The sequence below is a fragment of the Diaporthe citri genome (assembly GCF_014595645.1).
Source record: "Diaporthe citri strain NFHF-8-4 chromosome Unknown scaffold_13, whole genome shotgun sequence".
NCBI lineage: Eukaryota > Fungi > Ascomycota > Sordariomycetes > Diaporthales > Diaporthaceae > Diaporthe > Diaporthe citri.
In genome coordinates, this window is record NW_025064858.1 from 273388 (window position 1) to 295948 (window position 22561).

General features: G+C 51.9%; 10 protein-coding genes across 10 annotated transcripts; 5 read left to right on the plus strand and 5 right to left on the minus strand.

Annotated features, from left to right (window-relative positions):
* Positions 1-310: 310 nt before the first annotated feature.
* Positions 311-881, plus strand: INS49_004809 (uncharacterized protein; the record flags this gene model as incomplete). The annotated part of the gene is made up of 2 exons (XM_043165597.1): positions 311-314; positions 403-881. The coding sequence occupies 2 exons, from the start codon at positions 311-313 to the stop codon at positions 879-881; spliced, it is 483 nt and encodes a 160-aa protein (XP_043017726.1).
* A 662-nt stretch (positions 882-1543) lies between these two features.
* On the minus strand, positions 1544-2875 carry INS49_004810 (uncharacterized protein; the record flags this gene model as incomplete). The annotated part of the gene is made up of 2 exons (XM_043165598.1): positions 1544-1547; positions 1926-2875. 2 exons carry the CDS (start codon positions 2873-2875, stop codon positions 1544-1546), a joined length of 954 nt encoding a protein of 317 aa, XP_043017727.1.
* Positions 2876-4266: 1391 nt separating this feature from the next.
* Positions 4267-9991, plus strand: INS49_004811 (uncharacterized protein; the record flags this gene model as incomplete). The annotated part of the gene is made up of 5 exons (XM_043165599.1): positions 4267-4990; positions 5049-5640; positions 5718-9647; positions 9699-9918; positions 9965-9991. 5 exons carry the CDS (start codon positions 4267-4269, stop codon positions 9989-9991), a joined length of 5493 nt encoding a protein of 1830 aa, XP_043017728.1.
* A 1806-nt stretch (positions 9992-11797) lies between these two features.
* INS49_004812 (uncharacterized protein) lies at positions 11798-13610 on the minus strand (the record flags this gene model as incomplete). The annotated part of the gene is made up of 3 exons (XM_043165600.1): positions 11798-12823; positions 13033-13386; positions 13449-13610. The coding sequence occupies 3 exons, from the start codon at positions 13608-13610 to the stop codon at positions 11798-11800; spliced, it is 1542 nt and encodes a 513-aa protein (XP_043017729.1).
* A 348-nt stretch (positions 13611-13958) lies between these two features.
* INS49_004813 (uncharacterized protein) lies at positions 13959-14483 on the plus strand (the record flags this gene model as incomplete). Its single annotated transcript, XM_043165601.1, has 1 exon — positions 13959-14483. The coding sequence occupies one exon, from the start codon at positions 13959-13961 to the stop codon at positions 14481-14483; it is 525 nt and encodes a 174-aa protein (XP_043017730.1).
* A 769-nt stretch (positions 14484-15252) lies between these two features.
* Positions 15253-16012, minus strand: INS49_004814 (uncharacterized protein; the record flags this gene model as incomplete). The annotated part of the gene is made up of 3 exons (XM_043165602.1): positions 15253-15567; positions 15663-15944; positions 16004-16012. The coding sequence occupies 3 exons, from the start codon at positions 16010-16012 to the stop codon at positions 15253-15255; spliced, it is 606 nt and encodes a 201-aa protein (XP_043017731.1).
* Positions 16013-16171: 159 nt separating this feature from the next.
* Positions 16172-16684, minus strand: INS49_004815 (uncharacterized protein; the record flags this gene model as incomplete). The annotated part of the gene is made up of 3 exons (XM_043165603.1): positions 16172-16336; positions 16402-16571; positions 16624-16684. The coding sequence occupies 3 exons, from the start codon at positions 16682-16684 to the stop codon at positions 16172-16174; spliced, it is 396 nt and encodes a 131-aa protein (XP_043017732.1).
* A 616-nt stretch (positions 16685-17300) lies between these two features.
* On the plus strand, positions 17301-18225 carry INS49_004816 (uncharacterized protein; the record flags this gene model as incomplete). Its single annotated transcript, XM_043165604.1, has 3 exons — positions 17301-17612; positions 17935-18034; positions 18095-18225. The coding sequence occupies 3 exons, from the start codon at positions 17301-17303 to the stop codon at positions 18223-18225; spliced, it is 543 nt and encodes a 180-aa protein (XP_043017733.1).
* A 723-nt stretch (positions 18226-18948) lies between these two features.
* INS49_004817 (uncharacterized protein) lies at positions 18949-20020 on the minus strand (the record flags this gene model as incomplete). Its single annotated transcript, XM_043165605.1, has 3 exons — positions 18949-19279; positions 19344-19410; positions 19468-20020. 3 exons carry the CDS (start codon positions 20018-20020, stop codon positions 18949-18951), a joined length of 951 nt encoding a protein of 316 aa, XP_043017734.1.
* Positions 20021-21155: 1135 nt separating this feature from the next.
* On the plus strand, positions 21156-21724 carry INS49_004818 (uncharacterized protein; the record flags this gene model as incomplete). The annotated part of the gene is made up of 3 exons (XM_043165606.1): positions 21156-21302; positions 21358-21555; positions 21626-21724. 3 exons carry the CDS (start codon positions 21156-21158, stop codon positions 21722-21724), a joined length of 444 nt encoding a protein of 147 aa, XP_043017735.1.
* Between the last annotated feature and the right edge of the window lie 837 nt (positions 21725-22561).

Below are 22561 nucleotides of genomic sequence, written 5' to 3' on the forward strand. Positions count from 1 at the left end.
AATAAATATCCCTGCATATCTGTAACTCACGCTCAGTCCCAGAAGCCATGATGACCAGGTCCCCCCCCCCCAAACGTCCGCCATGCCCAGCCCATCCTTAATCTTCATGCCTCCTACATCCTCAACCTTAAGCACAGGCTCAGATCAGCTGCTAACAGTAACAACAACCAAGCCCACACCTGTACCAAACCACTAACCAAGGGATAAAAATTAGCAATAGTAGCACGCTAAACAGGATTTAAGTTGCAGGGCTAATCACAATAACAAGACCTTCCCTCTCCCTAAGCTCTGCTTATACATTCAGGACGCAATGCGTCTGGTGCAGGGCACTCAGGGTGCATGCTCTTTTCTGGAGGTATCTTATCAGACACTGATTAAATAACAGATTAGATAAGAGATAAGGGCAGACCTATGAACCTACTATCGGCTACCAAAAGGTCGGCACTCACAAGGGCACCCTGACCAGCGACGGCGGCACCTACGATGTCTATGTCCACCAGCAGGTCAACCAGCCTTCTATCTCTGGCACCACCACCTTCAACCAGTACATTTCCATCCGTCAGACGCCTCGCACCTCGGGGACCGTCACCGTTGCCAACCACTTCAACGCTTGGAAGTCATTCGGCATGCAACTGGGTACCTACAACTACCAGACCATCTCCGTCGAGTCCTGGACTGGCTCCGGGCCAAGGTTCCATTACTCTCAGCAAGTCTGCCGGCGGTGGCTCGACCGGCTCGACCGGCACCACCACCTCGTCCAGCTAGCTCATCCACACCTACTACGGGCACCGGCTCTGGCTCCGGTACCGTCGCTCAGTGGGGTGGGACTGGCTGGACTGGCGCGACAACTTGCGCCTCAGGCTTTACCTGCAAGGTCTTGAACTCGTACTACTCCCAGTGCCAATAGGCAAGCCGACGGCCGCAGAGTTAGGTATGGAGCGATGGGAAGATCCAAAATGTACTCATATTGCCTTGCGCGTCTGTAAGGCGTATTCTACTCATGTCAATAGCTTCTTTGAAATACACAACAATACAAGGAGTCGGGTCCGCTCCTCCAAAGTTCTCAATTTCATCTCTATGTGATGGCATCGTCCACTTTCAATGTTTGCATCGGTGCTGTCTATGGAGACGGATCACACCGGACCATGGGCCCGTAGTAATCATTCCCTAATTACCGTCGTTCTGTTGTAAGCGTACGTTATCACGTCGGGTCGGCGAATCGAGCTGATTATTTGACACTATGCGATCACCTCCCAACTAGCCTCTCACTCAACACCGATGTAGTTTCAATGGTGTGTAAGGATACCCCTGCTTGCGCATATTGATCAGATTCTTCCTCCACTACCAATAGGGAATCGACGTCGGCAGAATCGACCAGGCCCATTTTACCTTCATAACCTCCAACACTCTGCTCAGCTAGTTCATCTGCTTGGTGAGCCATCCCATTGTCCTTGACAATGATAAAAAAACGTCCTTGTTGCAGAGCCGTCCTCCTCCTTTGCGCTCACAACATCAGCAGTTATCAACTGGCTGTCTTGAAGCCTTAACTTCGTGTTAGCCAGATGCTTTGCGAGCGCTATGGCACCTTCTGAGCCCGATGATGCCACGAGTGCATCCAATTCGGGATTCCGGGTTGTGCGGAGGACAGTCGAGAATGATGAGTCGGAAATCTTCGACTTAGATCTCGCGACGCTAATGACGCTTGCGACCACTACGACGCTCGTTGCCACAACTGAAGTGCAATATGCAATGAGGAGATTGCGAGGTTGGTATAAATAAGAATTCTGTGGAGTGAAGATATGGACCGGTCTTGCGGTAGAAGCGGTCGAGTTTTGACTGTGTGGTACTGATCAGCATAAGTGGCACATTCCTGGTTTTGGTCGGAGGAGCTGGAGTCGCTGCCCCCCTGCGGCCGGTCGACGTACATGAAGTAGGACTCGCTGAACAAACTTAAAGTGCAGTTGATGAAGACCTGCTCTAGTGCATCCGCAATGTTCATGTTTGCGATAGATAAAGGCTCTACATCGGGCGCAGCGGCTGCTTCAGTGGACGATGTGAGCCATTTGTCGACCTGTTCCTGCATTTTATGTAGTTCTCGACTGTCCATGAAGACGGAATTCAAAATCTGCGTCCGGACGGCGCCGATGGGCCCATAGTGCGATTGTTTAATCTGGCCGACGAGCTGAGAGCCCAAAGCATCTAATAGGGCGATATAAGCGGTCTCTGTGGCCGAACATAACTGCCCTGGCCCGCCGGGCATGTCGCAATAGTTAGTGATGGCAAGCGCTGAAGTCACTCCATTCAGCCTGGTTACGTTACGGATGTTTGTGTCTTGGCTTCCGTCATTCGAGATGAAGTCGACTTGGAAAGATGTATTGTACAGGCCGCATTCGATTGTGGTATCCGCAGAACCATCGAAGGTCAAACTTGAACCTGAATCGAGCCTAGGGACGGCAACATAGAGTCGAGCGTGGTCTTCGGATATCCTGTCGAATGTCTCAACGTACTGGTTGTCCTGCAGTGTATTATTGAGTCCTGCAAGAGCCGCATCCAGGTGGGTCTCATTTATGACATTCTGACTTGGGACGAAGCCAACATATTTGATGATAGTTCCACCAAGAGTTCTTGAAAACTCCTGGATGAGATCGGCTGTCTGCGAGTTGTTGAAGGAAATTGCAGGTCCGCAAGAGACAGAGGGCCCATAGAACTCAACCGAATAAGATGAGTTGGCGGATGGAGGGGTAAAATCGAGAATTGATCCCTTAGAGATAACCGTGGTGATCAAGCGTGAAAGTCGATTGGACGGTGCAGTGTAGTAGTTTGCTCCATCACCACCCCACTGTGCGAAATGTCTGAAAACGTTGTAGTCGATCATGGGGATAGATAAATCCACGACAGTTTCTTTAGGCTGTGTTGCCTGTTGCACAGTGAGAGTTCCTGGAGTGAATACGGCGACAATTGGGACAGCCCTAAGCCCGAATCAGTCTTTATTTGCAAGGTGATGTAGACGTCTACGTACCATAGCAGCAATGCTATCGATACCAAATGAAGCCCATGTCGCCAAGCCTCCCAATTGTAGAATTTTGACACAGCATTGACTATCGCGAAGAGGGCATCCAACCCTTTTAAAGTAAACGGTTTGGTCTTCAAGGTGCACCACAATAATTGTGTATAGGCTAGGCCGGCTGAAGCGGTGAGGAGGGTTTTGACAGAAAAGGCAAGGCCGGTTCCAATACGGCTGAACCATTCTTGTTCGTTCAGGTCTTGGACGACGCGTTGGTTTACTTTGGAGTAGAAGCAGTGGTGGGCAATTGCGGTGAGCGTTGCGAGAAGCAACCCTCCTGACATCCAAAAGGTTGTCCATGTGAAAACAACACTGTACTTCATTGCACCTGGGCTAAAGCTCTGAGCTGCTGTCGTCTTGAGCGGAATCTGAGTGCCCTGGAACGGATGGGGATTTGTAGCAAACTTCTCTTTGATGATAGGGGACGTCTTGCCATTTAACCTTCTATCCACGAGCCGCATAGTATCATGTTACACTTCGGCCCCCAATTTTCATCCTGCAGGATCCTGAAATAAACTTTCGTGTGACACACGCTGCAACCATCCCGAATTCGGAACGGGCATGTTCAGCTGGGCAATATCTGCATGTAGGCTATGTCATCTTTGCAGAATAGCCCTGTACATGTAACTTGAGCACCTTGTTTGCACGAAATCAAACAATGAGTCACTGTCCGAACGGCGTTGATAGATCAGCTGTCCAAGTTTAAAATGTAAATCAAGATCTGTATAGAAACAAAGACGTGCTCAGTGTGGCTGTACCTCACAATCATGATTGCGAAGCTTCGAGGATTGCCAGAATCCGCCTTACCAATTAGCCTTCCCCGCCGCTCATAATTGGTGGTGGCTATGCTGCAGGCCTGCCGTGTTTGCCAAGACAAAGGCTGCTTACCTAGGTACTTGCATCCCTCACTGCCAGACTCCAATCGAAGCAGGCTGGGCCGTTGTACAACACACCATGATGCGTTCACATTTCGAATTAGTAGATAGGCGCTTTCAGGTCGTACAGTTAGGCACCATGATCAGGCATTTTCGTGCGGGGTTGCAATCACTGGGCTGCCTCTTCACATGAGGCAGCCTGCTCAAGCAATACTTAAGTATCCCTCCTGACATGCACAGAGAACCCCGCGTTCTTTCAGTTCCAAAGTTCTCATCAACATCGTGTTGTAGCTAGAATAGCGTCCTGATAACACCCCAACAATCAAGATGGCCGAAGCTCTTAGCCTTGCCAGTAGCATCGTTGCGTTGGTTCAACTATCGGCCTCTATATACTCCGCGACATCAAAATTCTACCGGGAGGCCAAAGAGGCCAAGTCCAGAATCGGCGCGCTTGCAACTCAGACCAGAAACCTCTCAGGCGTGCTTCAGAACCTGTCACTCTTGGCATCCTCGCCCCTGTTCGACGATGCTGGGGTATCTGCCCTAGACTTCAGGGACACGTACATAGAATCTTGCTACAATACTCTGTACAAGATCAAGCGAAAGCTTGACAAGGCTGAGGGTGACTTTGACAGTGGAAGCCAGAAGAGAATCATCACACGCAGCTTGAAGTGGCCATTTGCATCTCAAGAAACCAAGGATCTGGTCACAGAGTTGAGCCACCACCAGGATGTTCTCCACTTGGCCTTGTCAGCTGAGACTATGTCGCAACTGCTTCAGTGTCTGGCCAACACAAACAGTATTGCAAAATCGGTCGACATCCTCAACCAAAAACTCGACCGGAAAAGAAGCATTGACATGAGGGCAGAACTGACTGCAAAGAGAGAGGAGATCGTGCGTTTCTTTTTGAAGGTCAATCCCGAGAACAAATTGCAGGACTGCAGAAGTCAAAGACAGCCAAACACCGGGAAGTGGCTAATCGAGAGAGATCGAACGTTTCGGAATTGGATGGGTCTAGCGGGGTCCCAAATATGGTTGAGCGGCATACCAGGTAAGAACCCATATACTTTCCGATGGCACCCTAATCTAATCCGTCTAACCATGCGTAGGGGCCGGCAAGACCATCCTTTGCGGCACTGTTATTGAAGAAATCCTTCAGACGCAGAGCCCGTCTACGGCGGTGGCGTTCTTCTTCTGTGACTACAAATACTCGGAAAGCCAGAAACCCATCAACATTCTAGCTACCCTAGCTGTGCAGCTTGCAAAACAAGCTAATGTCGCGTTCGAGACGCTCGAGTCTTACTACGAGGAGCTCCATCCCCACAACAGGATTGCAAAGCCGCCAGAAACCAAGCGCATGATTGAAGTTGTTCAATCAATGATCAACCATTATGACCGGGTCTATTTAGCTGTCGATGGCCTTGACGAATGCGGCCAAAATGTCTCAGAGGCAATCCAGACACTCAAGCAACTCACGCAAGGGAGCGAAGCTAACATGGCTCTATTCAGCCGGAAAGAGCACGACATAATCGAAGAGCTTTCCGATAGCCCTCACATCGAAATTGCCGCACATACTGAGGATCTAGAGCTATATGTCCTTGCACAGATGGCGAGTCGTAAGAGGTTGGGGAACCTGGCCGTAAAGAATCCCGAGCTCCATGAGCATATCCGCCGTACTCTGATTGGAGGTGCCAATGGAATGTAAGTAATTTCACATTGATTGCAATTGCAGCACGAGTCTTGTATCTGCCCGAAGGACTCTAACGGTTTCATACCAGGTTTCGGTGGGTTGCCTGCCAATTAGACCATCTTGATGGCCTTCCAAGCGATGGGCGACGTCGAAAAGCGTTGAACGAACTTCCGCCCTCTCTCTTTGAGACATACGATAGGATATTGGACCGGATCATGCAAGAAGACGAGAAAGATCAGCATATTTGTCGAAAAGCTTTGTATTGGATCGGACTGGGTTACCTTAGGATTGGTCCCATGGCTTTGTGCGAAGCCATCTCTATTCCAGACGACCAGGACCTAGTCGACAAGGATCTCTGGGTGGAGCCAGACTGGGTCTCACGCATGTGTAGCAGCCTCGTCCGTTTGGCTGAGCACGGCTCCAACAACGCTCACTTCCAGCTCGCCCATTTTACCGTCAAGGAGTACTTGCGAAGCATAAAGCCGCAGTCGGAAAGAAGCCTTTTTCGATTTTCCGAGGACGAAGCGATTCAAAGCCTGTTTCGAACTTCGTTGAGATTCTTGATATCCCCAGTATTTGACCGAAAACCAATAATTGCCAAGTCGGAGATACAACGAATAGCAGAACGCAATGAGAATCATCCATTCTACCCCGTAGCTGCGGACTATATGTTCTGTTCCGGGCCAGGCTGGGAGCAAAGCCTGAGACTCAACGAGCAATTATCTCTGTTGCTCGAAGATGAGACGATGCTGGAGCAAGCCATCAAACTATTCAATCCAGACAACAATGGGACGTTTCTCTCCTGGGTTCTTCAGTTCGCCTGGGCTTGGATGGTTCCACGTCAGCGCGTCAAAAATGAAAATGAGTTCTTCAGCCTGCTTGGGATAATCCTCGCGCCCGAATTCTCGGCACTTCAGGTTGCTGCAATGCTTGCGCTTCCTTCAGTTTGTGCATACCTGATTGATGTTGGTGGCGTCAATCCGAATTTGTGCGGCCGTCTTGGAGCACCCTTGCATGCGCTTTTGGCTGGCTTTGGTCTATTGCTCTGGTTCCGGTCTGACTTTCAATACGATCCACGCGTGCACTACCGGATTGCCCTGGAATCCACAGTGCAAACAAACGACCAGCTTCGGAAATGTTTAGAAATTCTCCTCGACCACGGCGCAGACACTTCGCTTCGATGGAACCAAACGAGCGTCATGGAAATGGCCATAAACAATGCAATCACCGGTTATTCCACCAAGTTTTGGATCGATCCTCTCATAACTCAATCAACGATTGTGCCTGAGGATTTCATCGAGACATTCAAGGAAAATCTGGTGGGGGGGCTTATCGAGCAGCCACTTCTCGATGCGATTCTCCTCATAGGCTCCGATCCCAATGCAGCACCTGGATGGGCACGTCTTGCCTCTCTCATTCAAACGCGGCGCATGGGCTCTATATGTCATGCTGAAGGGATCGATGTTGCGATTGACCTTCTGAAGAAGGTGTCGGATGAGGACTTTGCCGATGGTGTCCAAAATTCAATCAAGCAAGATTTGACAGATTCTCTCCGAGCATTTGTGCAAGATCCTAGGTTCCAGCCACAGTTATACATGCCATACGGCGATTCCGAGCAGATGCCAATCCTGAAATACGCAATCGCCGAAGGAAGCGTCAAGTCGGTTGAACTGCTATTGGACGCTGGCTGTGACCCTCAAGTGGTTGATGAGAATGACGGATGGACTGCTGTACATCAATGCGCTGCCTGTGATACAGGTGGTGCAGAGATGATGGCGCTGTTACTGAAGTCGGGGGCGGCTGACTCGGCCAAGAACCATGAAGGAGACACATGTTGGCACGTTGCCGCAGAGAATGGCAATACCTCCAGTCTCAATGTGTTGGTAGAGATGGGCAGTGACACCAAGGAGTCCCTCGCGACGACTTCGAGTGCAGGCAGAACTCCGTTAGCATCCGCCATCCACGAAGGACATCTGGAGACGGCAATGATGCTACTCGATCATTGTGGTCCAGATCTGCATTTCTTCCAGAGCGATCAACCACTTCTGAACCGGGCTGCAGCTATTGGATCCAAGGACTTGTTCCTGCGTCTGTATGACAAGCTGAAAGAAGCTAACGCGACAGAATCCATCGACAGCTCCAAGCCATTACAACATATAAACATGTCCTGCTCGGTGGAACTTGTTGATTACCTGCTAGACTCATGGGCTATGAGCGATGGAGAAGCATCCACTGCATTAACGATATTCCTACTGCACGCCAACGACATTGTCTTCCAAGATCAGGAGAAGTACCCTTCCCGTACTGATATGGATCACATTATTCGAGGTCTCCTCCCACCGAAAGATGCCGTCAACCATGATGGGCCTACACGACAGCAGTTCTGGAACATATTCTGTGAGAACGTGGTGCCCAACCTGACAAAAGTCTGCGAACATAACGACGCTCAGTGCCGTACTGGTCTCATCAGCATGATGTTCGAAATTCTCATCGACGTCGGAGTGTTGCATTCGTATGAACGGAAGGCGCCCCTGACGAGCTACAAAGTGCTGTTCCAGTCTCTTCTGGATCGAGGCAATAATTTGAAGTGCTCATGGATTGCTTCGTCGGTCCAAAAGGTGATCGAGGCAGACAGTCTATCTTTAGAGCTAACGAATGAAGCAGTATCCATCGAGCTTCTTTCAAATGCGATGCAACAATCCAACATCGACCTTGTGCGCCAGCTTCTGGATCACGGTGTTGATATCCATACGGCCCATGGAGGCTTATCACCCGTTGAGCAGGCATGCTATGCCTCAGACCTGACAATGTTCCACTTGATCATTGATCACGTGGATAAGACGCTTGTCAATAGGGCAGGATACCAAGGAAAGACCCTGTTGCACTGGGCAGTCTCTGGGACAGTCCCCGGGTACTTAGCAAAGATTCAACAGCTTCTTAAATTGGGCGCCAACATCGACTCGGAGGTTCATGATCCAAATGCAGACACCGCTCTGACTTTGGCATCACGGAGTTATCGCCAAGACATCGTCGCACTACTGGTCTCAAAAGGCGCCAATTCTCTATATCGTGGGCGTGACGGGTGGTCAGTACTCCACGCTGCAGCTGTGTCAGGCGACTTTCAGTACATCCATTCTTTGCTTTCCTCAGAAGCTCCAAGGTCATTTTGGCTGGGAACTTGCACATTTCCCTTTCTTCTTGTTGACGGGAGGCCACACAGAACACAGAACACAGCCGCCATTCATCTCGCAGCGCACTATGGAAAGTCCAATTTTGTAAAGTTTATGATACAGACCGACTTACCGTTTGACGTCAACGGAGTGACGGGATACCCGTCTCTAACACCACTGCACTTGGCATCTTTGGCTGGGCACCACGAAATTGCCGAGATCCTCATTTCATCCAATGCGAATGTCAACGCAAGGGATGCAAACCACAATCTTGCCACAGACCTAGCAGCAATGAATGGTCATCTCGGGGTGGTCAAATTGCTCCTGATGGCAGGTTCTGAAAAGCCATCAAACCTTTTCAGTGATGCAATTGCACGTCTCATGACAAACGGAACTGGATATATGGAAGATGCAGAAGATACAAAGGCCATATCTCATTTCGACTTCGAAATGGCCATTATACGTGGGAGTCTTGAACATTGCCAAAAGCTTATGGCACAGGGCCACTCAATCAACGCGGAACTTCTCACACATTCATACACGCCGCTGGTGTGTGCTGTGGTCCATGGACAAGCAGACATTGTTGACTGGTTGGTCTCAGCGGGGGTTGAAGTTACAAATCCCGTCATTAAGAGTCTACATCCATCCCTGAGATGTATGGCATCTCTCACCACACACCATATCCCGTCCACAAAGACCCTCGCAGCTGTCATGAGCCTGGCTCTGAAGCAGAACGTGAGTTGGTACGGGGGCATCCTTGGTCCGTTACACGTCGCCATTTTGAATGATGACATTGGAGTGTTGGAAGTGGCCTTGAAACATATTCGCGAGAATGACCATGCATATCGGTATGACTCAAAACTTCAGGTTATTTGCAGACTCCACTAACATAAGCACAGGAAGATGATTGACAACGAGATGATTTGCCTTCCTGCCGATATTATCGGCTGGCGTGGTCGCAGTTCCCTTTCCATCCTGGTCAACGAGGTCAATCAAGACCAAGCATTTTCGAATGGCCCGCCTTGGACGCAGGGGATGCCATCCGGTTCGCCACTGCACTGGGCTATTCGGAAAAGTGACGTTTCTGCTGTGAAGTTGCTCCTCGAAAATGAGGCTGAAGTGAACCAAGTCGATTCATCGGGAAGAACGCCACTGAACCTCGCAGTCTCCAGTTGGCATCCCGCAGAACTAATAAGAGAGCTTTTAAAAGCGGGGGCTGGTCCTTCAGAGCCAAGTCAATGTCGAATTCACTCTCTGGACATGGCCATTCGCAATGGAGACCTGGAGGTGGTCAAGATGTTGGCTGAAGCTGACCCCGAGACCTTGAAGGGTGTGGACCAACGCTCTAGCGATTTTCGTCTCGGTGTCGCAGGATCCGCAGGGGTATTTCAGTGCCTTGTTTCTCAAGGCGCTGATCCTTTCAAAGTGTACGAATACAGACCGACGGCGGTCACAATGCTAATGCGCCCTACGTCTTTGTTGAGGGGGTTCATTCTCAACTTAGGCTTAGCATCAGAGTCTGCTGAAGACCCGCTAGCCTTTCAAGTTGCCGCTGCCGCTTATGAATCCGATCCTGGCAGTATCCGCTTCATTAAAAAGCTTTACCATAGCCTTTCGATTGGTGCTTTCGGAAATCTCGTTAATCGCACAAAGTATGGAATGAACAGCCCTTTGTGTATGGCAGCCTCAATGAACAGCATCCATATGGTGGAAGCTCTTATCGCCATGAGCGCAGAGATCGATTTCGAGGGATGTCGTTACGGTTCTGCACTGATGGCTGCTTGCGTTTGGGGATGTTTGGACGTGGTGAGGTGCTTGGTTCGGTCAGGAGCTGTGATGTGCTATGTGAATGGAGATGGCCTGCCGCGCAGTGCGGTCAACTTGAGCGGTCGGCATCAAAGCGTCACGAGATGGCTTTTAGTTGACAGGCACGTGGAACAGCGGAAGCTCGAGCATCAGCCTTTACAACACAAGTCTCTGCACCCAGTTTGGGCGGGACCGAGGCTTTTCAAGCTTGCGTTGCCAGCACATTTGCAGCGGGATTTCGGCGAATCTAGTTGGGATCATGTGCGGAGACTACAAAAGTGGAAGGAGGGACTACTTGGGTCTACCTTGGCCGAAAGTCGCAGGAATAGCGGCTTGGACTTCGAAGCCGAACTTAAACTCGAGTTGAGGAAGAGTGAAGCGCACGCTGCTCGCCGTCAATTCCTCACAGGTTTAGGTGAGGAATGATTCGAGGATGCTCTTTATAGGAGGGAGGGATTTTCTTTTCCGTTCTTTCTGTGAATACTTGGGAGTTCTTCCTGGAGTCTTGCCGGTAGTCTCACTGTATTTGAGTTGAAGACTCAGTCCATGCAATCGAATCTTCCGGGATTAAGGCACCGTGGCTGTCCTCGTGTAGCTTTTGGAGCGACAGCCAGCATCTTTATACCACTCTTCCATCATTGGTTCCACAGATATATCCTCGGAGAGTCGAAGACATATTCGACGGGATAATATTCATGTCTTAAACGTCGCCCTAAAAGCACGAACAGAGTCATTTGCCTTGTGTCAAGGACATCTTCGTAAACGTCCCGCGAACGAGATCTACCGCAGCTTTGAGAACAACACGTGCCAGGAAGCCATCACCGGTACAACAACTGAAGCGAATTTCCTGCTGGTACATGCAAGTATGACGATCAACTCAAGGTCGTCGGAAAAGCTGAAGTCTTTCTCTGTATTTATAATTCGGATCAATCCTAGGCACAGCGCCCCCCAAGAAGGATCTCCCCTCCACAGCGACTCCCAATGTCTCAATCGTTACAATCGCATGGTGTACGAGTACTATCCATCGATCTCTGTTGTTGCAAAGTTTAGATGGGGAGAAACAAAGTTCCAAGGGGATAAGAATCCAGAAAGATCTCATCCAACTCCCTTAGATTTACATCTAAAACTTTTGTTGCGACTCGTGGTTGTACATAAATGGAATCAAGACCTGCGTTCACCCTATCCACCTAGCCTAATGCCATCGAGCTTTCAGAAAGCCAGTGTCCCGCCAGTACTGAATATACCGTCTTGTGACCTGCTTCGCGACTGGTCCTACACCTGCCAAAGTCTCAGACCGCCGTCTCGATTTCTCAGTATCCAGCAATAACCCACCCCACGACATTCTTTCGAAGCTCCCCTCCAAGAAGTCAACTAGTTCGAACGCAGGGTTGTCTTTCTCCACACTCCTAACGAAATGTCTCACCCGCCTGACCCACTCCCCAAAAGGGACAATGTTCCTCTGTGGGATGCCAAGCTCTGGAGCAAGCACGTCACCCACCATCCCTTTCCATGGCTGCCGCACAGGGTTGTCGATATGGTGAATTGGCTTAGCGGTGCCACCAGCGTCGCTGTTGAGAAAAAAGCCGCCAAGTGTGCTGGCCACTAGTTCCACAGAGGTCCAAGAGAGCACATTATCAAAGTCAGGGAGACAGCGCAGAGTCTGTGACGATTTCACAAGAAGTGGGAGACGTTCCAGAGCATTCCGGTATCCGGTGTTGCTGCAGCCTGCAACCTGGCCGAGGCGCACACTCATCGCGCGGAACGACGACGGATGTAGATGCAGAGTCTGGTCCAGCTTACGTTCGCTGACGTATTTGGCGTCGCCGTAGCCGTTGGCCAGGGCTGAGTCAATGTCCACGCGGCCTTCTAGAACAACGGGGCTGTTGGTGTGAAGAGGCTGGTGGCCCACCACGGCGATGGAGGAGACGAACTGGAAGGTGGCGGGACGACTGATGGCCGACACGATCTGCGGTGGAAGTACTGGCACGACTGTTACTTTGAAGCGTTGGAGATCACTCATGCGGCTGCTGGCAAGCATGGTCTGACCGTCAACGAGTGTGCGCTCCGGTGGATGGTCCACCATAGTAAACTGGACGCTTCGTTGGGTGACGGCATTGTGATGGGTGCGTCTGTGCCGAGCCAGATCAAGGAGAATGGTGAGGATCTGAGGAAGGGCGAGTTGCCTGAAGACGTGGTCCAGGCTTTCGAGCAGGCGTGGCTAAAGGCCAAGGGTTGGATCCTGCCCTACTGGCATTGATCGCAGTGCTCAATGGAGACAGCTATAAATGAAGATCTCGTTTATTTGATTCGTGACTATTCAAAATTCTAGATCAAGCGAGCTTAACAAGCATCTCCTCGGAACGCGTCGCCGAGAAAGCGTAAAAGACAAATTCTTCCCACTCCTAACCTCCGCGACAACCCATTCACCGTCCTGAAAAGCAGCACCTCGTAGATGTCCACGGCAGCAATCCCGCCAGCGGTGAACCGGTCAGTGTCCCAGTACGGATCCCCGTCCTCATTCTGGCACTGTGTCGACGGCTCTACCGTCTCGTTGGGCACGAAAACCTCCGGGGGGCCGCGACGCCACTCCTCGTCAAATATTTCCCGAATCTTTTGTGGCTCCATACCCCAGCACTGGTCCCGTCCCGACGGTGGCGGCGGGGCTTGAAATAGGCTTCCGTTTGAGATGGCGGCAAGATGATGCTCGCAGCCGTCGCCTTCAGCCGGAAGACACTCGTTGTTGTTGAGAGTGAGGAGTCCGGCGCGGTATCCTTGGTGGAACTCCACGCTCGCTTAAGAGGGTAGCGAAGTTGAGGCGTCGACACATGTCGCAGAGATCCTACTTCGGATTCGGTGACGAACCACTCGTCATCCAGGGGTGCGTCGGGACTGCCGGGCCCCCAACGCTTCTTGAAGCTGTGATGCTTATACTGATTAAATTTCGTTCGTTGGTCGTCAGTAGCCTTCGTGATAATACCTTGATAAACGAGAACGGAAAGATACATTAGGTTGCTGATCAGTATTAAACCTATGGGTATCACGGTCCCTCCGCAGTTGCACGAGTCAACAGTTTTGCGCTAGCTGCTATGATACCTTGCCTTATCACTTTTGGTAATTCCATGGGTCCACTTTATGTTGGAGACTGCCATTCCCAACCCCTTGACCATGATCATGATATCCATGAACATATGCCGAAGAGACAAGAGCGAAGAATGTATATATAGGAAGATACAGCTCGTCCTTACAGTGATACAAACTATCCTTATCCTTGAAAACATATCTAAGCGTATTTGCTGAAACCTAGCCTTGACACACTTTTTATAATCGGTTCTACTAATCATATTTATTTCGAGATGCTTTTCTCCAAAACTACTATTGCCTTTGTGGCTTTCGTTGCCCAGGGCCTTGCTGCCGCCACGCCCAAGCTTGACAACCTCAACTATCCTGGCAACAGCACTGCCCCTGCCACTACATGCAGCGCTGTTCGCTCTACCTGCCAGGCTCAGGGCGACGCCAACCAGTCCCAGTGCGCCTCGCTGGCCGCTGGGTGCTGCAACGCCGCCGATACCGTGTGCCGCACCTCCGCCGGCGCCAATATGGCCACCTGCTCTGCCGAGAAGGCCGCCTGCTACGCCGGCGCCAACCTGCCCGACCCCTACGCCAAGCGCGAGGTCGCCGTGACCGTGTGCGAGACCACCCGCAGCACGTGCATGGCCACCGTTGGCACCTCCGACCCGACCCTGTGCAACACCCTGGTTGCTACCTGCTGCGACAACGAGCGCGACACTTGCGCCAACAGGCCTGGTGTGGACACGGCTATCTGCGCTGCTGAGCACGCGGTCTGCTATGCTTATTTCAGCCTGCCTATCCCTGTCTAAATGCTGGATTCTCAAGAGAGGATATTTACGCCACCCGGGAACAAGTGACAGGGCTCTGGGGAGATATGACGGGGGGACATGATGAGTCATACGATGGGAAGTGATGCATAAATGCTTGACCATAATGTCTAAAAACTCATAGTGACGGTGTGGAACATTGAAATTCATCACTATCCTCACCTTTAACTTCTCCAGCTCTGCAGTGTGTTTCTTTGAAGCTTCTTGATGATCCGGTGATGTGAGACTATCCAAACCGTCAGCCAATAGCACAGACTATTCCTGTGCTCTGCTATCGAAACAAATGGCGAAGATAACACTATTTATTGTGCCCACGCGGTTCCGAATGTCGATTTAACGATTCTACTGAACAAAGTACCTTGATATTAACTGAACGAGTATTGATTTTGGCATAAAATCTTGATTTCTACATAACTCATTGTTGTCGAAACTAGAAAAGGGACTACAACAAAAACAGGACGGGGAGACAAGTCGATAAAGGAAAAATTACAAGACTAATAAGAAACCAAGAGCTGATAAAGTACAATTCGCAACTGCCTTGTTGCGCTATCGCCATCCCTGTCTAACTCTTCTTCGCCTCTGTGAGACTAGCATCGGAGGTCTTGGCTCGCCACGGGAGGGACCAGAAACGAGCCTCGGTGGGATTGTCGACATTGGCACCGTTCAACCCAAGAAACATCTGATGGTCCGGCTTGCTCACGACAGCCTCTTCGATGACGCTGAGGACGTCGGCCTCACTCAGGACATGGTACTACTGTTTGCGGAGGCGCTCCATCTGCTCCTTGTGCTCGATCAGGTGGCCGACGGAATTGACGATGCCAATGTCGATGGACACCGCGTGCAGGCCAGAGCACACGCGGTGCAGAGCCATAGCATCCTGGAGCGTGTTGCCTGCGGCGTAGTTGGACTGGCTGACGAAGCCGGTGACGCCGGAGAGCGAGGACAGCATGATGAAGAAATCTACTTCAGGGTTGCTGAATTGCTTGTGCAGATTCAGGGAGCCGTGGACCTTGGGACGCGTGGCGGTCAGCCATGCATCCAGTGTCATTTGCTCCAAGATTGAGTCCTAGTGATTTACCATTAGCACACATGGAACTTGTCACGGTATTTAAGGAAAATACCTACACTCAACACCATCGCTGCTTGTACTACATTACGAACTGGGGGCATGGTCTTTCCACTTTCCTCGACTGCATGTGACAGCGCCAGTGGACCTGACACATCACAGCTGACAGGAAGCAGCTTGATGCCAAGCTTGCGCACCTCCTCGACGACCTCATGGGACTTCTTGCTTGAGCCGGCGCTTCGGGACATGACGATGATGTCCCTGGCGCCCTTGTCGGCCGTCCAGTGGCAGATTGATCGACCAATGCCGCCGAGGCCAACTACGATCAAACAGGAGGCGTCAGGGCAAAAGTTTGCATCTTCTCCACTGCCCGACCACTATACCAATTGTCAGTGACAAATCCCAATTTGGTATGGGTGCAAAGAAATAGACATACGGGTAACATCTCATCGGGCCTCACTATCAACACAAACTTGCCCATGTGCTATCTGGCTTGCATCACCCGGAAGGGCTTCTCGACCTCACCGAGTGGGTAAGACACCCTTGGCTCATTCGGCATGATGTTACCATTACTAAGGAGATGCATGAGGCTCTTCAAAGCCCTCTAGACCCACTCGCCCTTGAACTCTTCCATCTGGAGCAAGTCGAGTGAAGCAAAGGCGACTTGGCGCTTGAAGACTTCCATCTCGAGCTTACTGTTGCCCCACAGGTTACGCTTCCCGGTCTCGACGAATCGGCCGAAGCGTGCAACACAGTTCCACAGTTCAGACTCTTCTGGAGCAGTGAGCCTGCCAGGGAGTTCAGCACAACGTCGACGCCTCGCCCATTTGTCACCTGCATGATCCCGGAGGCAAAGATGTGGTCTCTGCTCGAGAAGATGCCGTCGTCGGGAATGCCGTATTTGTCAGTCATGAATTGACGCTTCACTTGCAACCCCACAGTCACCAAGACCCCTGCGCCGACATGCTGGGCGATAGTGACAGCAGCTTGGCCCACGCCACCGGCTGCGCTGTGGATGAGCACGCTCTCCCAGGCCTGGATATGAGCCAGGTCAACCAGGCGCGATGTGGGAAGTGGCAAACGCCAGCGGGATGGACGCCGCTGTGTCGAAGCTCATGCTATCCGTGATGGGCACCACACTGGTCCAGTTGGCCGCGACCGTGTCGGCGAAGTGCCCACGAGGGAGAGCTGCCACGCGGTCGCCAGGCTGGAGGTTGCTCCTGGCCGCAGCGAGCGGGCCGAAAGTTCCACCCAAGCGCAGCAAATGCAATGGAAATGAGTTACTTATTATCACGATACCGATTCAAAGCGAATCGATCGTGCTGACCTCTGCTGATTTTGATCAATCCAGCCAACAACTGCAAGTCGTTTACCGCTGCAGATCGGAACAACGACCAGGCTGCAATCTGAAAATAGTTTTAGTTCCTCCCTGCTTTCTCAACAAAACTCTACCTTCATGAGGTCTCCAACCACTGTACCAAAATACCGCTATGAAGGCCCTATTGACCCAACCATTCCTTTGAACTTGGACTCCGTGAGCGGCAAATCAGTGATTATTTCTGGAGGTAACATAGTCTTGCTCTACTTCGCAGTCGTGAAAAATTCATTAACAGTGACTAGCTGCTGGTGGACTCGGTAAAGCGTATGCCAAAGCATTTGCCGATGCAGGGTACGGAGCTCCAACATGGCAGCGATGTAGGCACCAGCTAAGATTACACAGTGCCTTCGTCACCATGAGAGACATTAATACTGACGCCTGCCACAAAGAGGCTGAAGAGCTTGGAAAGTATGGGAAGCTGGACTCTGATTGTCTGATGGCTGTGTGGCTGACTACTATCCCCCAGAAATGTGCAGGCGCTCAAGTGTGTGACGTGACAAGCTGGGACGACCAAGCCTCACTATTCGAGGAAGCCATCAAGTTCTCTCCCAGCGGCACAATCGACATCGTCGTAGCAAACGCCGGCCTGGGTGCCCTCGGTGACCCGCTTGTACAGCCTGGGGACCTGTCCGGTCCTGCGACCAAGCCAGACCTGCGGATCCTAGAGGTGAATCTACGCGGCATCCTGTACACAACCCGCTTGGAGCTGAATTACCTCGCAAGGTTTCAAAACCAAAAAACCCAGCGATCGCTCATTCATCCTCATGAGCAGCATGTCCGCTTACGTTGATTGGGAGAAGTCGCTCCAGTATCCCGTCTCCAAAGGCGCTGTGCGGACTGTTGTGAGGTGTCCGAGGGGGATGACGTGGAAAGATGGGATCCGTGTGAACTCAATGGCTCCTGGGTAAGATTGCGACAGTCAGCTGGGACTTCTCGAAACAGGCTGATCAAAAGCATATGGGTACATCGAGACCGTGATGATCCCGCAGCACATCAAGTCGAAGATGATCGAGGCGGTCGTGGAATTTGCCGAGACGGAAGATGCGGTCAAGGCCGTGATGAGAATAGCAACCGATTCGTCTGTCAACGGTAAGTTGATATCCATAGCATGGATGTGAACAGTTGCTGATTAACTCGTGTTACGAAAAGGCCGATCGCTCGGTGTTTTGAGCCGCGACCGGGCGCCTCAGGGATACATTGATCTTGACAGTGATGACTACCGGGAAGGCGGCTTTTTTTATCCCATGGAACAATTGGCATTGTCGATCAAGTTCGGATAGAAAGAGTAGAGGTCGACAAATAAATTGATTCAAGTCGGGTGCCATTTTCCGTGGGTTTGTCCCTCACCGCAGGCGAGTGGTCCGCCACAGCCTGTGGCTCGGGCTGTATTTGACCGCTCTCTGAGCCGCCCGTCTCAATTACACGCCAGCCCCCCTGAGAGTGCATCAACGGAAATGATGAGTTGATACGTGCTTGGACAAATAGGGTCCGGCCCGGCGGTAACGCGTGCCCAAAACAAGCCTCTCCTACTCGTCTGATGTTGCCTTGTCTTTGAAATCCAGCCTCGGGCTCCTTCCCGCTCTGGTGGCACCCTGTGCATGTTCAAACACCGCGAGAAATTTTCTGGAGGCGTGAATAGCATGTGTTCGTGGATTTGTCAATTTAATTTTTGACCTGCATTAAGATTATAAAAAGTTCTAATTTTCCATGGAAGTCGTGCGAGCATTCTCCGAGCTTTAGGCTCGTGTTCATCCGATCCGACCTTGAGTTTTTGCCAATCATAAGCATAAGAGGCATAAACGGCCATGCTCGAAACCCCGGTTCGTCTCGGTGCCGATATCGGGTTCCCCCATGAATCAGCTGCTGACTGCGACGAGTAGGCCTGCCTCGCGGCGATCCAATCTTAAAAATTCATATTTACCAGAAATATAAGCAATCCCGAACCCCTTAATTCCTTCCCACTCGAATCATCACTAAGTCGGGGGAAAAAAATAAGAAAGGCCTCATTCTCCCTTTGGCTTGCTGATGGGGTTGCCCTTCTCGTCCACGAGCCCCTTGGCGCGCATGACCTCGAGGGCGTCGTGGAGGGGGTCGAGCTCGGGCTGGGGCGCGCGGTGGGAGCCGAAGTAGGTGTCGGCCCAGGTGAAGTACTGGCCGTAGTTGACGGTGAAGTACATGTGGTGCAGGGTGTGGTGGGCGGGGCTGTTGAGGAACTTCTCGGTCCAGTGGCCCGTGATCATGTCGCCGTCGTGGATCAGGATGGTCCAGATCTGGACGGCGACGAAGAGGATCATGTACAGGTAGCGCTGCATGGGGCAGATGAAGACGAAGACACTTTGTGAAGTGTTAGCGATGACAACGTACCAGAGCGGCAGTCGAGATGAGACTGATAACTCACTGGTATGGGAGAGACTGAACGTATCCATCAAGCGGGTGGAACGCCAGGGCAGCCCATGGGGTGGGAACTACCATGTCTCATTAGCACTGGCACAAACTCAATGTGAATGAAGTGAGTGACTTACCGATCCACTTGTGGTGTGGCTTGTGAATGTACTTGTACACACTGGGGTGGTGCTCGAGGCGATGGATCCAGTAGATGGCGATGTCGTTGAAGGCCATGTAGAGGACCGACGAGATCAGCAGCCAGGACCAGCCATAGTCGCCCACGTCCTGGTACAGCAGGCTCTTGCCGCGGACCTCTGCGAGGAACCAGGGCAGGGTGAGGATGTTGATGACGGGGACGGCGGACAGCGACGACTTGATCTCCTGGGCGACCTGGTTCTTGAGGAAGCGCGGGTGGTACTCGAGGCGCCGGTCGAAGATCAGGTAGTAGGAGAGGGCGCTGAAGATGAGGTAGAGCGAGGTGGCGCCGACCTGTGTGATGACCAGCAGCGATGTGATCTGGCGGTAGATGTTGTCGCGCGGCCACAGCGACGTGGGCGCACTGTCGGCGCCGGACAGGCTGGAATAAGCCGCATCTGTCGAGTTGCTGAAGCCGGCTCCGGGATGTGGTAGGGCCCAGGCGTAGGCCTTATCCAGGATGAGGGGATCGAGGAACTCGAGTGCTACATCCATCGTTTGCGCGTGCTGTTGATCCGGGTGCAGACGCGTGGATTGAGCGAGTGAGGGTGGCGGCGATGGCGGGCGGGAGAAAATGTTGAGTTGGGCTGCGCCGATGAAATTTCAATGCTATTGCCACCACCCCTGCGACGGAGATTGAGCACGATAATCAGTGGCTGAGTGGCTGATACCAGTAGTAGTGCCGTGCAGCTGCAGTACCTCGCCGGATCTGATAAAACAAACTATAAAGCCGCAATGCCCACCAGCTGGAACATTGAACTGAATCGGATGCGCGCGGATGATGGGGCGTGGGGAAATTTTGCCAGGCCAGGTTGCATCGAAATTGCATGCAGCTGTCCAGGGGCTGGAGTTATTAACGCGACGGGGCGAGGCCGAACGGGATCTGATAAAGACCGACCATGCCTGCCACGCAACCACGCAACGAGTTCGCAGTTTCCAGCAATGCCGTAGATTATCATACGACCGCGGATGGCCGGCAGCCGGGCCAGGGCGGAGGTGCAGAGTGGGTCGTTGGGGGGCAATTCGCCAATTGTGTGCGCCCAGGACGCCAGGCGACTAAGATCAGCGTTGGCCCGAATCAGCCTAGTCTCAGGACCGGTTCCGCTGGCGAAGCATAGGAAGAATGTTCTGTGGGTTGGGGTCGAGAGTATCGTAGCACAAGGGGCGGGGCAGAGTGATTTCATGCGTAATGTGTGTGATGCGGTCCGCGCTGCCGCTTTCGTGATTTGGGTCTGTCTGCTGCGCCGCACTGGCAGCCTCGTAGGTCCAAAATGGTACCTAGGTACCTTGCTGGCGGGGCTTGTGGTAACTTTTCAGCTGCTGGATAGTAATTAGGCATTCATCCAGTGGTTATCTCTGACACACAGACCGCCTTGGCCGCGAAGCTCTACTAGCTACAGTGGGCGCAGAGACAGGATCTGAGCGCGTTGAAGGGGTGTGGGCCAATCACGACGCGAGTGTTGCCTGCCGGTCGGCTCCGGAATAACCTAGCGTCCGGCTTTTCTTAATTGTGGAGCCCACCGCCCCACGATTCAAAACCCCCAACTCTCAACCTGACTGACTGACCAGTGTCCCCGTACACCATACAACCGCCAAACCTCAAACTTCGCATCGATTCACCAAAGACAAGATGGGCCGTGTGCGAACCAAGACCGTTAAGCGGTCCGCCAAAACCATAATCGAGAGATATTATCCCTCCCTCACTCTCGACTTTGAGATCAACAAACGCCGATGCGATGAGATCGCCCTGATCCCCAGCAAGCGTCTGCGCAACAAGGTCAAAATCTCTCCCTCTGTTTCTTTGGGTGCCCCAAGCTCACAGCCATGACTAGATTGCTGGATACGTCACGCACCTGATGCGACGCATTCAGGACGGTCCTGTGCGCGGCATTTCTTTCAAACTGCAGGAAGAGGAGCGCGAGCGGAAGGATCAGTATGTCCCCGAAATGTCTGCTCTCGACCTCGCGCAGAACGAATCTGGCCAGCTCGACATCGACCAAGAGACCAAGGACATGCTCCGTAGCCTGGGTGTATGTACACATTGCAGATTTTGTGCCTCCCAGCCTGCCTCAAGTCCTTTTTACTGACTCTGCCCTGCAGTTCGATTCGATCCCCGCCAATGTCGTACCTGTCGTACAGTCCCAGGCTCTCGACCGCCCTGGCGGCCGCCGCTTCGGAGACCGACGTCCTGCACACTAGCGATTCCGCCGAAAACGCACACGAACAGAACGTGTGGCCGACAGTGGGAAGACAGCAGTGCCGCTGAGAAAGAGCTAGGGGCTAAAAGCTGGGTGTGAGATGCGTCGCTCCTCGTTCTAGCTATCGATGCCTGTACCGTATCCACAGATCACTCTCGGTGATAGTTTGACGGACAGATAATGGATTTTTCCTTCCCCTACGGTGTCCCTGATTCTCGGCTCCCACCGAGATGACGGTTGATGGCCAACTTCTCGTTCCTCATCCTTGGGTCAACCCGAGAGAAGAAGGAGCAGTGCGCGAGGACCAAAACTACGCGTGTCATGAAGTGCTGACTATTTCTAGCTTGAGCTACCCGTTTGGCTACATGATCTCACGGTTCTCTGGACATTCGCTGTTCACGACCATCCATGTCCTCGGTTTGATTGTTCTATCTCACGGCGTATACGGATAACTCTCTTTCGTTATCCCCCCCCCCCCCCCCGAATTCTGACCACCATTGATATGCTTGTCGTCTTTATCTTGCTTTCTCCTTATTCTTTTCCAGCTGCTTTCGCTGCCGATATGCTCGTAGTCTTTCCCTTTCCCTTTCCCTAAATTCTGGTTGCCGCCGGTATGCTCGATATCTTTCCCTTTCTCTTTCTCTAATTTCTGGTTGCCACCGCCATGCTCGTCGTCTTTCCCTGCCCTTTTCCCTTTCCCTTTCTCTGACTTCTGGTCGCTGCTGATATGTTAGTCGTCTTTCCCGATTTCTTTTCTTGACTTCTGGTTGCTGCCGCCATACTCGTTGTCTTTCTCTTTCTCTTTCTCTAATTTCCGGTCGCCGTAGATATGCTCGTT